At 42.5% G+C, this 14636-nt stretch overlaps 1 protein-coding gene across 1 annotated transcript; it reads left to right on the top strand.

Moving 5' to 3' along the window:
• Nucleotides 1–2640: 2640 nt before the first annotated feature.
• Nucleotides 2641–12051, top strand: CCDC160 (coiled-coil domain containing 160). The gene is made up of 2 exons (XM_010385604.2): nucleotides 2641–2720; nucleotides 11047–12051. Exon 2 carries the CDS (start codon nucleotides 11071–11073, stop codon nucleotides 12049–12051), a length of 981 nt encoding a protein of 326 aa, XP_010383906.2. The 5' UTR covers nucleotides 2641–2720; nucleotides 11047–11070.
• The last annotated feature ends 2585 nt before the right edge of the window (nucleotides 12052–14636 follow it).

Here is a 14636-nt window from a genome sequence, read left to right on the forward strand (position 1 = left end):
CCAAGTCTGCAGTAGCTTTGAATAACAAAACTCCCTGTCCTCATCGTTGTTGATCCTCTGCCATATGATACCTCTGGTACAAGGAGTGACCCACCATATTTAAAAAGATAATTACGGCAAGACCAAGGTAATCTTTGTGCCTTTTATTCGCAAATAGTGGGATGGTGTGGAGTTGCTTGGTGAGAATCTGAAACTCTACCTGAAATAGAGGCTTGGAATTCTGGGTCTCAAGATTTCTGACTCCATTTTCCAGAACACACCCTGAATTATCACCATCAGTGTGTTTGTATTTACATTTTAGGAAAGTAAGGAATGTATAAGGCAATATAATAATACTAATAGCAAACAGTTATATAGGATTTATTCTGTGTCAAGTACCGTTCTAAGGGTCTTAAAAACATTAACTCACTTGCTCCTCACAACACTCATGAGTTAAGTCCAGTTAGTTTTCCCATTGTACAAATGAGGAAAGTGAGGCACGGAGCAATTAAGAAAGATTCCTTTATTATAAGGGATCTTACCTCAAGCAGAAATAAATGGGATCCTTTTAAAATAATTAAAACAAATGATAGGCCTGGTGCGGTGACTCATGGCTGTAATCCCAGCACTTTGGAAGGCCAAGGCGGGCAGATCACTTGAGGTCAGGAGTTCAAGTTCAGCCTGGCCAACATGGAGAAATCCTTTCTCTACTAAAAATACAAAAATGAGCCAGGCGTGGTGGTGCGGGCCTGTAGTCCTAGCTACTCTGGAGGCTGGGGCAGGAGAATCACTTGAACCCGGAAGGCAGAGGTTTCAGTGAGCTGAGATCACACCACTGCACTCCAGCCTGGGTGACAGAGCCAGACTCTCTCAAGAAAAAAAAAAAAAAAAAAAACATGCAAGACGCACGGCAATTTGGAGACTCACTGTCAAGGAAAGAAGTTCTGTCAGAATCCCACAAACAATTCTGAAGGAGTCAGTCAATAATAAAACACACATTGACATTAGGACTCTTCCTATCTCCAACCCTTAACTTTGATTCTCTAAGGAGGAAAAAGGGGATTGAGAACTAGGCCTCAGGGCACCTAAATAAAGCTTTGCCAGCTCACAAACACCTGTTACATCCAGTTCCCAAGAAGTTTTGAAGCTTTGAAATGTATCCTGGTATTGTTCCTAAGTCACTCCCTTGCTAGGTCCTTGATAAATTAGACTGGCACTTTTTAAAAATTCTTAAATCTCCTTTCACTTGAGATTCCAAAGCCAATATTTCTTTTCACCCTCATGCTTCCTAGAAAATACTAGCTTTCCTAAGAATCACTCTTACTACTATTTCAGACACCCCAGACCCATGGTTTCAGGTCCCATGGCCTGAGTCAGGTCCATCGTGGTGATGTAAGAATTAATACTGGTCTACCAAGGATAATCAAAATCTGAGAAGATATTTATTCATTTATTTATTTAGAGATGGAGTCTCACTCTGTCGCCCAGGTTGGAGAGCAGTGGTGCGATCTTGGCTCACTGCAACCTCTGTCTCCCAGGTTCAAATGATTCTCATGCCTCAGCCTCCCGCGTAGCTGGGACTACAGATGTGTGCCACCACACCAGGCTATTTTTTTTTTTTTTTTTTTTTTTGTATTTTTAGTAGAGATGAGGTTTCACCATGTTGGCCAGGCTGGTCTCGAACTCCTGACCTCAAATAATCCGCCCGCCTCGGCCTCCCAAAGGGCTGGGAGTACAGGTGTGAGCCACCGCGCCTGGCCTAAGTCTGAGAAGATCATTTGTTGATTCAACAAAATACAATGTTTAAAATCTATAACACAGTGAAAAGCATTGACTTCTCACCCAACCAAATCCTGGAAGTTGTGAGCAACCTTTGAAGTAGGAAGAGAGTACTTTGGGGACTAATAAAAGGAAACAATTTTACACTGTCAGTAGTGTGGAACTAGTTGCCCCCAATGGGTTTTAAATTCAAGTAGGGTGCAAGAATGGGTTACAGAAATTCCTGAGCGGCAAATGAGGAAACCATGGGCTCTCTGAGATACAAGCCCAGTCTTCCGTAGGGGCATATCCACGGGCACAATGCTCTCCTGACCTAACGTCCTTAAAACCTTGGTCAGAAGTCAGACCATTGTGCTAATGCGTGAGGGTGTGCGTGGGCATGGAGGGTGGGGTGGAACTCCTGCATAGTTAGCAACCCTGCACCAAATCCTGGCGACCTTCCAGGGCAAACCCTCCACTATGTCATGCTAATAACAGCAGACCTAGGAAATGGCCCTATGCTACGCAGTCTTGACCCCCGCACAGTCACAGTGTCCAGGTGGCTTTGTGAGTCACCCAGACCCTCCGTAATAATCCCACTGCGGGTGGGGCTGCCTTGCAGTTTCTGGCCGCTTCCCAACCTGACTCAGCTCTCCTCCCATGAGCTCCTATTTCTTGCCCGGCAGAAGCTGCCGCGGTACCCGCTCCACCCGTCATGCTCAGTCCTCGGGCCAGGCTTTGACTGCTGGACGCCAGCGCCCGGCCCCCTGCGCGCGTCCCGAGTGCCGGTCCCTTTAAATCTGGCAGGTCCGTTGCTAGGCAACCGCGCGGCCCTCTCTAGCGCTGCACTGCGGTGGCTCGGCCCCGCGCCGGCCCGCCAGGGTCGCGGTGGCCAGAGCCGAACGAGGGGCTGCCGCGCGCCGGTGGTGGTTGGCTTTGAGGAAGAGAGGTTCGGGCTCTCCAGACCGCATCCACGTTTCCAGGTATGTCTGCGCACGGGAGAGCCGGGGATTCCCCGGTCTCGCCCCTCTTCTTCCCTCGCCCCTCTTCTTCCCAGACACAGGGGTCGAAGGGGCGGAGAGCCAGGGGCAGGGGCCCAAGTCCGCACCCCGACCCCCACTGCAGGTTATTTCTGTCTTTAAAGGCCCAGGCCGGGACTGGAGAGCGTTTGGGAGGGAAAGGACCAGGGCGTGGGAGTGGCAGTGCGGAAAGAGGAGTGGGGTCAGGCCTCTCCCGCCGCCCGCCAGCGACTAGGTCGGGACTGGGGAGGTGGAAAGTGTCACCTGCAATGGGGACCGAAGCAGCGCCCCGACCCCGAGCCACCTTCTCTCCTCTGGAGGCAGCGATGGCAGGAGTTTCAGTTAACAATTTACAGAGAAAACTCCCAAACTATGCATACAAAGATACAGCTTTGTGGCAAGAATGTGACTTCCATACTAATAAAGTCTCAGCCTTCGGAATTAAGGTGACTCGCCGTATCTTTTCTTATAGAAGGAATAACTTCACACTAATAACAAAGAATTGGGGAGTAATAACCTGGGGTTCAGTTTTCAATGGTACTTTTCTTCCCCCTCAATAGCTGCCAAGCAATAGAGAAGACAATTTGTCCCGGGGAGTGGACACTTTGGCCCAGATATTAGGACCCTGACAGATGAAAGCAAAAATCAGGATGACTTCCCTTTTCGATGTTTTTGTTTGTTTCTTTTTTTTTTTTTTGAGACGGAGTAGTCTGGCTCTGTCGCCCAGGCTGGAGTGCAGTGGCCGGATCTCAGCTCACTGCAAGCTCCGCCTCCCGGGTTCACGCCATTCTCCTGCCTCAGCCTCCCGAGTAGCTGGGACTACAGGCGCCCGCCACCTCGCCTGGCTAGTTTTTTGTAATTTTCAGTAGAGACGGGGTTTCACCGTGTTAGCCAGGATGGTTTCGATCTCCTGACCTCGTGATCTGCCCGTCTCAGCCTCCCAAAGTGCTGGGATTACAGGCTTGAGCCCCCGCGCCCGGCTGTTTGTTTGTTTCAAATTAACTGCACTCTGAGGGAGGGAGGCAAGGTCTGGGTTCCAGCCTTTTGCTAATGCGGTTCGTGGCCTGCTGATTAACAACGAGCCAGGCTCCCTCCTTTGCTCAATAGGTGTTAAAAGTGAGGAGGTACTGTGTTGAATAAAATTTCCTCATGATTCTTGTCCCATTTGATATCTGTATGGCTTGGGGAAGGAAGACTTAGTGGCATAATAGTTGGGGAAATGGGTTGACAAAAAGAGAAATTACCTCTTAGTGTCTGGTATCACATTTCAGATAGACCAAGTGACATTCTAAGTATATCACTTGTCCTGTAGCCCAGGTTGGAGTGCAGTAGCGCGATTTCGGCTTATTGCAGCCTTCGCCTACCTGGTTCAAGCGATTCTCCTGCCTCAGCCTCCTGAGTAGCTGGGATTACAGGCACGTGCCACACCGCGCCTGGCTAATTTTTGTATTTTTAGTAGAGACAGGGTTTTGCCTTGTTGGTCAGGCTGGTCACTCCTGCCCTTGTGATCCGCCCGCCTCAGCTTCCCAAAGTGCTGGGATTACAGGCGTGAGCCACCGCGCCCGGCCATCACTTGTCATTTTAATCTACATCTCAGATATAAACACAGGTTTGGGCATTCTGGTTAAATATATTTCCTGATTACACGGAGGGAGGTGGAATTTTCTTTTTTCCAGTTCAAACTGGAGAAGGAGGGCAAGGATATCCAGTAGATAGAAGATCTTGGACCCCAGGAAGTGTAAGTACAGTCGTGTTAGCTGATATTTTGTTGGGGTGTTTAGAAGCACAGAGCCTTAGGCAGCATAACTCTTCAGCCTTGTAATTGATCATCTGCATTGTCAGTAAGCTCTCAGGAAGGCCTCATAAAAATACAAAAGAAAAGTGTTCTGCCGGGAGAGGTGGCTCATGCCTGTAATCCCAGCACTTTGGGAGGCCGAGGCGGGCGGATCACGAGGTCAGGAGATGGAGACCATCCTGGCTAACACGGTGACACCCCGTCTCTACTAAAAATACATAAATTTAGCCGGGCGTGGTGGCGGGCGCCTGTAGTCCCAGTTACTCGGGAGGCTGAGACAGGAGAATGGCGTGAATCTGGGGGCGGAGCTTGCAGTGAGCCGAGATTGCACCACTGCACTCCAGCCTGGGTGACAGAGCGAGACTCCATCTCAAAAAAAAAAGAAAAGAAATGAAAAAGAAAAGTGTTCTGAAGACTTTTAGCTAAGCCAAATAAACTTCAAGGGAAAAAAAGTGCTTTCCCTAAAATACCATCCCCTTAAACTTTGTAAGCCAGAGGAGAAATTATGTCAAAAAAATTTTAAAAAACTAACTTAGAATCAAAGCATTGTAGAGATTTCAGGAAGAATATTAAGGATCATTCATTAAACAGATATTTATTCAGGGCCACTATCTATCAGGTAACAATGCCAGGCCATCACAGCATATTTGTATAACAAAGGTCTGTGTGAAATGCCACAGAAGCACAGGAACAATTCAGAATGCAAAGTCATCCTTGCTAATCTTCAAACGAATACTCATTTCTGAGAAGTTATTGGTGACTCTGAAATACAGTGGGACATTTGGAAAGCTCTTGGTAAAGCAATTGGTGATTTTAAAATGCTGATATATTAGGGTGTAGAAAAGACTACCACTTTTTTGCTTAGATAAAATCAATTCAGCTTCAGAAATTTGGGGACATCAACAACTAACTTACAGAAGTTAGGGCTCATTTTTCCCTGAGGATGCAGATTAAATTAATCTGAGATTGGAGTTTAGGCTTCCTTATATTTGTTTTAATAGTACCTACTTTTTTTTTCAAACTAACTTTTTCTGAGGTCTGATGACTTCCGGCTGGCCACTTTGGAGTACATATCTCTGGAGAAAGTTTAGGTTGTTTAACTGGCTGGTTTATGTTCAAAGGGAGGGTAAGGAAAACCTGAAAATGAACAAAACCCATTGTTTACAGTACACTTTAAAAATTGCTTTCATTTCCATTTTCATTCATTTTTCTTAATCACCTGTGAAACCGATATATTGTCCCTATTTTACACCTGAAGAATCTGAGGCTCACAGTTCTAAAATGTGGGGACCAAGATATCTGACTCCTTCAGTCTTTTTTCCACCATAGTCCACACTCAGTTCCTTTGTCAGGAACTTCCTTCTCCTTCTTCCCCACAATTTTGCATGGTAATACATATTGATCCATCTTGACTTCAGACAGTTCATTTGAGTCCTTCTTTTGGTATTTAAGAGTTTTCTGCAAGTCAGTGAAAGAAGGTGGAGAATGGGGAATCTCCCCTATGGGGGCAGGTCAGAATCTTCTAAGGAAAGAGGGTAATGATGGGAGTGTTTTTGTGTCTGGAAACAGTGGAAGCAGGAAAAAGAAAATTTAAAAAAAAGGTTGAGAACCACTGCTCTGAAGTGAGAGTAAATTGGACAGTTGAGAAAGACGCAAAACTAGTGATTTCCTTTGTAACAGACTTGTTTCCTAGTTTGGTGGAGCAGTTTTTCTAAGGGTCCAGAGAACAGACTATCCAAGAATAAGGGGAGAAAGTTCTTTATGCTAAGAGGAGCCCTTTGTCTTACTGCCCCTGGTTAGTGACTGAAAGCCATGCCCCTTCTTTTTTTTTTTTTTTTTTTTTTTTTTTTTTTTTTTTGAGACAGAGTCTCGCTCTGTCTCCCAGGCTGGAGTGCAGTGGCGCGATCTCGGCTCACTGCAAGCTCCGCCTCCCGGGTTTACGCCATTCTCCTGGCTCAGCCTCCCGAGTAGCTGGGACTATAGGCGCCCGCCACCTCACCCGGCTAGTTTTTTGTATTTTTTTTAGTAGAGACGGGATTTCACCGTGTTAGCCAGGATGGTCTCGATCTCCTGACCTCGTGATCCGCCCGTCTTGGCCTCCCAAAGTGCTGGGATTACAGGCTTGAGCCACCGCGCCCGGCCTACCATGCCCCTTCTTGAGCGCTACTAAGCGGCTAAGGGTAATGACAGGTTACTCAACACAGGTTGGAGATGACCTTTTCCAACCATCATTCCCAGTTTACAAAGTTTGAGAGGAAGGACCCTTGCGAGATGGGAAAAAGCCTTTGGCATTCTTCCAGAACTGTTTTCCAGTCCCTACCTACTCTGCCTGGAAGAATAATGGAATTTTGCAGGCAGATCTAAATTTGTGAAGAGAGATAGTCCTGAAAATTTGAAACCAAATTCTTTTTTTTTTTTAGGAGACAGAGTGTCGCTCTGTTTCCCAGGCTGGAGTGCAGTGGCATGATCATAGCTCACTTCAGCCTCAACCCCCTGAGCTCAATCAATCCTCCCACCTGAGCAGTTAGGACTACAGGCATATACCATCACACCTATCTAATTTTGTTTTTAATTTTTGTAGACACGAGTCTCACTATGTTGCCCAGGCTGGTTTTGAACTCCAGGCATCAAGTTATCCTTCCGCCTCTGCCACCCAAAGCACTGGGATTACAGATGTGAGCCACTATGCCCATGTAAATGGGATAAGACAACAGAAAAAAAAAAAATTTATTTATGTCATCGAATTTCCCTAAAGCCTGTGATTTAAAATATGAATATTTTAGAAAACAAATAATTAAATTTCACAGTCACTTTAATATGATTATATTCTCTAGGGCCCCAGCTCAAAAATGAAACTGAGATGGTTTGTAGATTTCTCCTTTCACAGTAAACAGTAGTGTATTATTTTCTGAAGCTATTTGAGAATAAATGTGCATTCCTCTAAGATTTTTATGGAACAGTGCACCTACAGGTCCATTGTAAATGTCTGTTCTTTGCTTAGCTCTCAACATTCATGTTGCATCATGTTATATGTAAATTCATCTTCAATTTATTTTATCAGTGGTTCTCAAATTCTTTAGGTGAATACAAACCACTTTCATGAGACAAGAGATCTCTTACTCTGCAAAAATATTCTATTACTTTGCCACTGCAAAAAAAAAAAAAGTCACCCGAGGATAAATGATAATGTTTTCAGCGAGACACTAACTAGAACCATCAGGAGTCCATTATTAATTCATGTCAGACACAAATGAATAGATGTAGTCATATTGTAGACACATACGCCTTAACAGTGCAGTCCTGAGGGCTTCTGGGGGATTGCTATCTTAGAGGACTACTGATGTTGTTTTTGTCCTATGACTTTTTATTGTTTTCCTGTCTGTGTTCTGGATTATTTGCTTCTAAAGAAACCAGTTTTTCATCCCCTCTAGGCCTCTTTCCCCTACCCTTCTGACCTTCAGTATCCAGTGTAGTGTTGAGTAGGCACTTACATTAATGTCCACAACTGACCCACTAACAGGCATGCCTACACTTTCAATAATGGCTTCTGGTTTGGTTTGCCTTATGCTGGAACAAATTACCTAGTCAAGTTTATTGAGAACAAAATGGCTGCCAGCCCAGGGTAAAGGAGTGTCATTGCCTTAAAGCATATTCCTTGTTCTCGCCAGAGAATTCTAATGCCATACTCGTTCTGCATAAAAAAAACAGACAGTGCAATTTGTGAAGAGAAAATGAGACTGGCAGCTTTTACCCCGAGTCTGGGCTTTGCCACATTCTGTGACTAGATTTGGGAACAAGCCCTTAAAGGATATCTTGCCAATGAAAGAGAGAGAGAGAAAAAAAAGGAGCAGCTCAGAGACCCCTTGACCCTGCCCTGTGTAAGCCATGGGAGGGAAATTCCAAAAGGCTTTTCAAACCTTTCTCTTTCTGTTCTTTGAAATGTGACATGCAGTTCTCCTTACCCTCCCCCCTTCACTTTTCCTCTCTTCTTTTGTGGCCTTTTAAAAGATACCTAAGCTCTGAAAATAGTGGGTTGTTTTCTTTCAATTTGGGGAATGAAACCTAGCAGATGAATAAAGAAGAATTTTAGAACAAGCACTAACCTGGGAGACAGGGTCCTCAGTTTTACTACTATGGGCTGTGTGGCCTTGGTCAAGTCACTTAACTTCTCTGGGCCTTAGTCATAAATGGATTCTTCCCATTTCAGTAACTATACAGGCTTCACTGAAAGGCATTTCCTTTCAGACACCAGGAAATTATACAGAGGCTCAGGGAAGAAAGACAGTGAAAATTAAAAAGTGTGTGTGTGTGTGCGCACGTGTGCATGTGTGCATATGTGTATGTGTTTTGTCAGAGATTTATGGGATGGTTGGATGTAGAAGTTACTTTTTCAAGGAGCAAAATTATTAATGAAAAGAGTTTTTTATTTTAACCTTTATCCATACCAGACCTCTATCTCAGATGTGGCATTCTTGCTATCTCCAGATATAAAGTGGCCACACTTTACTTGCCCCTGTGCTCACCTCCTTCCTAATCAATCCCACCAATGCCCTTCATCCAGAATTAAGAGAAATAGTAATCTCTCTGCCATTGCTACCTGATTAGAAACATTTTTATCATCTATAGAATTGTTGGGTAAAAATTTGACTGCTAAAAAATGTGACTGGCAATTAATATCACCCTCTTTTCTCCTCTCTCTGTTCCTTTCCTCTGTGATTGCTGTAATAATTCCTACTGATTTGCATTCACATTTCTAGAGAGGAGGGAAACCAAGAAATGATGTTTCCCTTTAAGAACAGATTGATCAATGATGCTTCTGGATGGTGACTCGTAGCATAATAAAAGTCAGAAAGGACTGTTTCAAAAGAAAGAAGATGATACTCCAATGGCAAATACGTACTGTGAATTTCAGGTCTGAGTTTATCACTATGGTCTGATTGACCTCAAGAAAGCTTGGCTTCTGGCTTTTGGACCAATGATTTTAGTACCTTCACTGAACTCTCCAAATAGTTCATCTTAAGAATATGTGTACCTTCTCCTTTCCTCAAAGCCAAGTAGTTGCCAGTAGGGATGTACCCTTGGGGATGGTGAGTCCCTTCCATCTTTTGTGTGGCAAAGGGGAGAGATATGTTCGGTGCCTATAGGTATCAAGTTTATTCCTTCATTGCTCATGGTAAGGAAAACCTGTGTTATTTAAAATAAACTACTGTTTGTGAAAAGAAAAGAAAAGATCATACACCAAAAAGTAGTTATCTCAGGGCCATGAGATTATGAAGGAGATTCCTTCTGTTTTATGTGCTTTTCTGTATTCTCCAAAATTGTTATAATAATCAAAGAAAATATTAATTAAGTTATAAATACAACATTTGCCATTTCTCATTACCAGCAGGAAATTACATTTCAGTGCATAGATAAAAGAGATGCAGGCATACTTTGACTTTTCTCCATGGTAATACTACAAATATGTCTTGATAAATTAATATATAAAATGAATAAAGTGACCCTCTCCGTCTTCTCCTCACCCTTTAGGGCTAACTTCAGCTACCGGTTGGTGGTTTCAGGTGCCAGTGGCCCTCCACATGCTGCTTTGGTTCTTCTTTCTCCCTTCCCTCAGAAGTAGTCATTTATCAAATATTTCAGTGCTGTGGGAAAGCTGTACATTAAGAATTCCCTTTGGGTAGGGAAGACTCTTTTTGAAACAAAATAATCATCCTCATATTTTTATAAACTTGGAAAGTTGTTCGTGATTTAGTATGCTGAATTTTCACCAAAAAACTATACTCAGAGTCAATATCTTGAGAAAAACACATTTGGTGGCATTAATATTTTCAATTGTTGACATTAGGTTCTCCTCAAGAAATTGCTGTCAAAACAGATAGAATTCTGTACACTTGGCAGTCTTGCCTGAAAGCAAAGCCCAAGACTGGAATAGCAGGAATTTATAGGTCAAGACAGAAGGGCATTTGGCAGAGTTAGTCATAAGGAAGTCGGCATGGTATACTTTACCAAAAGCAGCTCACATCTCATTAAGCCCTGATGTTTTAGTCACTTTAAAGAATGAATAAACAATAGTCCAATCCACAAGAACTAGAAAGGCATCAGACACATTGAAAGCACAGGTATTACCAACATTAACCTATTAATTTCAAATCACTTTTTTTATTTTAAAGCAGTCTGTTTTTATGTGTACAGTTGTTTTCTTATAGAATCACTTTCTGTGTGTACAGTAAGTAGCTAAATGTGTCAGTTTACCAGTTCTATTTCATAGGATCAGAGACTTTTAAAGCTGGAAGCATCTGTGGAACTTAGCTCGTTCAGCCCTTTCCATGTATAAATGAGGGAACTGAGGCCCAAGTCATTTAGTGAGTTAGAGAGAGAGCCAGCACTCAAATATTCATACTCTTCACCCATGAGCCAGCATTCTTATTTCTTTCTACTATACTAGCTACTAGTGTAAATAATGTGCCTGCCTTGGTTTTAAATTGTGTTTTTCAGATATTGGAATAGGTGCCTGGAGAAATGGATGCTAGAAGAAAACACTGGAAGGAGTATATGTTCACTCCTTTTTTTAGTGCACAGGATGTTCTAGAAGAGACTTCTCAGCCTGAATCTTCTTCTGAGCAAACGACTACAGATAGCAGCAAGGGAATGGAAGAAATTTATAATTTGTCCAGTAGAAAATTTCAAGAAGAAAGTAAATTTAGGAGGACAAAATATATTTTCCAACTAAATGAAATAGAACAAGAATCAAATTTAAGAGAGAACAAGATAAACATTTCACAGAACGAGACAGACACGAATTCTGCATCCTATGAATCATCTAATGTGGATATTACAACCGAAGAAAGCTTTAACAGCACGGAAGACAGCTCTACCTGCAGTACAGATAACTTACCAGCTCTACTAAGACAAGACATAAGAAAGAAACTTATGGAAAGAATGTCTCCAAAACTTTGCCTGAATATTTTGAATGAAGAACTGGAAGAACTTAATATGAAATGCAGAAAAATAGAAGAGGAATTTGAAAACGCTGAAAAAGAACTTTTGTACTACAGAAAAGAAATATTCACAAAACCTCTAAATTTTCCAGAAACAGAGACGGATGCTTCAAAAAGTGACTATGAAATTCAGGCTTTAAGAAATGACCTGTCGGAAAAAGCAACAAATGTAGAAAACTTAAGTGAACAGCTCCAGCAAGCCAAAGAAGTCATCCACAAATTGAACCTAGAGAACAGAGATTTAAAAGAAGCTGTTAGGAACTTAAAACATCAAACCGAGTTTGGAAATGTGCTCCTAAAAGAAGAAATGAAATCGTATTATGAATTAGAAATGGCAAAGATCCGCGGAGAGCTCAGTGCCGTCAAGAATGAACTGAGAACTGAGAAGACCCTACAAGCAAGACATAACAGAGCCTTGGAGTTGCTTAGAAAATACTATGCTTCTTCAAGATACTTACCATCATCAAGTATCTTTGACCACTTTACTGGGGATTTTTTTTAAAACTTAAAAAAATCCTTCCATTACACAAGTCATTGAGCCAAATCAGTGTTTATTGTATTTGCTTTGTGTATTACTTAAAATGTATGTAATAGGATGTTATTTTCATTTTCGATAAATCACAGTATCTATAAAACATATACATGTTTCCAAGCTTCTGCTTTCTCTTTCTGATGAAGTTATTCCAGGAGTACAAATGGAAACGAAGCTTTGGAAATCTCATATCTCTGTGTGTGTGTGTGTGTGTGTGTGTGTGTGTGTGTGTGTATTTATCTATATACATACACACATATATTCACTCAAAAACACGTACTGATTCACCAAATCATTTATGAATACAAATCAACAGCCATTTTGTGATCTCATAAGCAAATATGTCCTTGCAACGTGAATATTTTTCCATCTGTGTTCATTGATGTTAACAATAAAAATCTTGTTTATGTGTATAAGCCTAACATATGCCTGTGGGTCTTGTAACTGCCTGTTCAAACTCAGTGGGATACCAAAAATTTTTCTGCTTACTTTGGGGGTCTAACTTTAATTCGGTACATATAAACATCTCTGAAAAAAATGTAGTTTTTTTCTTCCTCCTGCTGTTTTCCCCAGGCTTTCTCCTTTGACCTGGCCACGGTTCCCATAGACTAGAAGACAACTTAGAGACATTGCTGTGACCTTTGCTAGAGCCCTGCTCTTGTTAGCAGTGGCTTTTGTGTTTTCTTATGTTGACCGGTAAGGGGCGTTGTTTACACAGTTCTCTCAAAACTCGACCGGGGAAAATTTCGAAGCTTCCTCTCTGGCTTACATCACAAGTTGGTGGGGACTGTGGTGAAGTTGGATGTCATCTGGATAAACTTTCAGTGAGCTGGCTTGCTTTTTGCAGTAATCCAGCCCTGTAAGGGCCCCAGGTGATGACAATTTGTTTTACACTTATATATGGTAAAAATGTACTGCCTCAATCTTTTGGTGGAAGTGATGGGCCAGTTGATTCTTTACCATTTGTTTGTATCATTAATCAAGATATCCTGTAATAGGAGCTCCATTTGCATGGTGTTTTAAAGCCTAATGAACCAAATGTAACTGCAGACTATGAGGATGAGATACAATTGTAAGGGTTTAGGTATCTTCCCTGTTGGGAAAATCCCCAGACTGGAAGTCAGGACATTTGGCTTCTAGTACTTGCTCTGCCAGTAACTAGTTAGTTAACTTTCTTCCCCTAAAAGTCCTCATCTATGAAACAAGGCAGCAGATCTATCATCAAGATTCTGTTCAGTTCTAATGTTCTGTGATTTCACCTCAATGATTTCATTTGCAAGTGTAACTCTACCTGTAAGGAAGTAAAACTCCTATGGCATTGGATGCATTCAATTCTTTTTTGTTTTGTTTTGTTTTGTTTTTTTGAGACGGAGTCTTGCTCTGTCACCCAGGCTAGAGTGCAGTGGCGCTACCTCGGCTCACTGTAACCTCCGCCTCCCGGGTTCAAGCAGTTCTCCTGCCTTAGCCTCCTGAGTAGCTGGGATTACAGGTGCCTGCCACTACACCTGGCTTTTTTTTTTTTTTTTTTTTTTTGTTAGTAGACACAGGGTTTCACCATCTTCGCCAGGCTGGTCTCGAACTCCTGACCTCATGATCCACCCACCTCGGCCTCCCAAGTACTGGGATTACAGGCGTGAGCCACAGTGCCCAGCCTGGATGCATTCAATTCTAATACTTTGGGGGACCTACTTTGCAGACCCCCTTTGAAAGAAAATATAAGCAGGGTCCTTTATATAGATTGAACATCTCCAAATGCTATCAATAATAAATCAATAGAGGTTGTTTCTCTCCCTTTCTCTTGTTTCTTCTTTATTCATTAAGGCTGGGGAAGGCACTGAATGGATACTGACTAAGCTGACCTGGAGGCTGAACAAGTCTTGCCTTGCCTGGGAGGATTGGCGTAAATTGGAAGATGCTAATCTTTGGAGCTTTCTGACTTAGTCCTGATAAACCTAACCCAAGCACTGGCAGCCTGCCTCAAAGGGGGAGATGACTTTCCGGTTTTTAGTGGTCACTGGCTTCCCACCAAGGGTCTAAGTATGAAAGCAAACTAGGAACTCGTTGCCCTGTTTTACTCTTTTCTTCATCACCCCCTTATAAAATTACCCCTTTGTACTTGCCTCATAAAGACTCTCATTCCCTGAATGCTAATGTGAAGAGCTGCTTACATGTTTAAAAATTTTATAATGTATTAATTAAGCTACTAGGCTCAATCCTTTCAGTATAATCCTTTTTTTATTATTATTTTTTATTTATTTATTTATTTTTAGAGAGAGGGGGACGGGATCCTGCTATGTTGCCCAGACTGGACTCAAACTCCTGGGCTCAAGTGATCCTCCCCAGTAACTTGGGCTACCGGCATATGCCACCATGTCTGGGTAGTATAATTCCATTTTCTTTTCTTTTTTCATTTTTTTTTTTTTAGACTGTGCCTTGCTCTGTTGCCCAGGCTGGAGTACAGCCTGCAACCTCTGCCTCCTGGGTTCAAGCAGTTCTCATGCCTCCGCCTCCTGAGTAGCTAGGATTACAGGCAGCTAATTTTTTTTTTTTTTGTA

The sequence above is a fragment of the Rhinopithecus roxellana genome, chromosome 7 (genome assembly GCF_007565055.1).
Source record: "Rhinopithecus roxellana isolate Shanxi Qingling chromosome 7, ASM756505v1, whole genome shotgun sequence".
Classification (NCBI taxonomy): Eukaryota; Metazoa; Chordata; class Mammalia; order Primates; family Cercopithecidae; genus Rhinopithecus; species Rhinopithecus roxellana.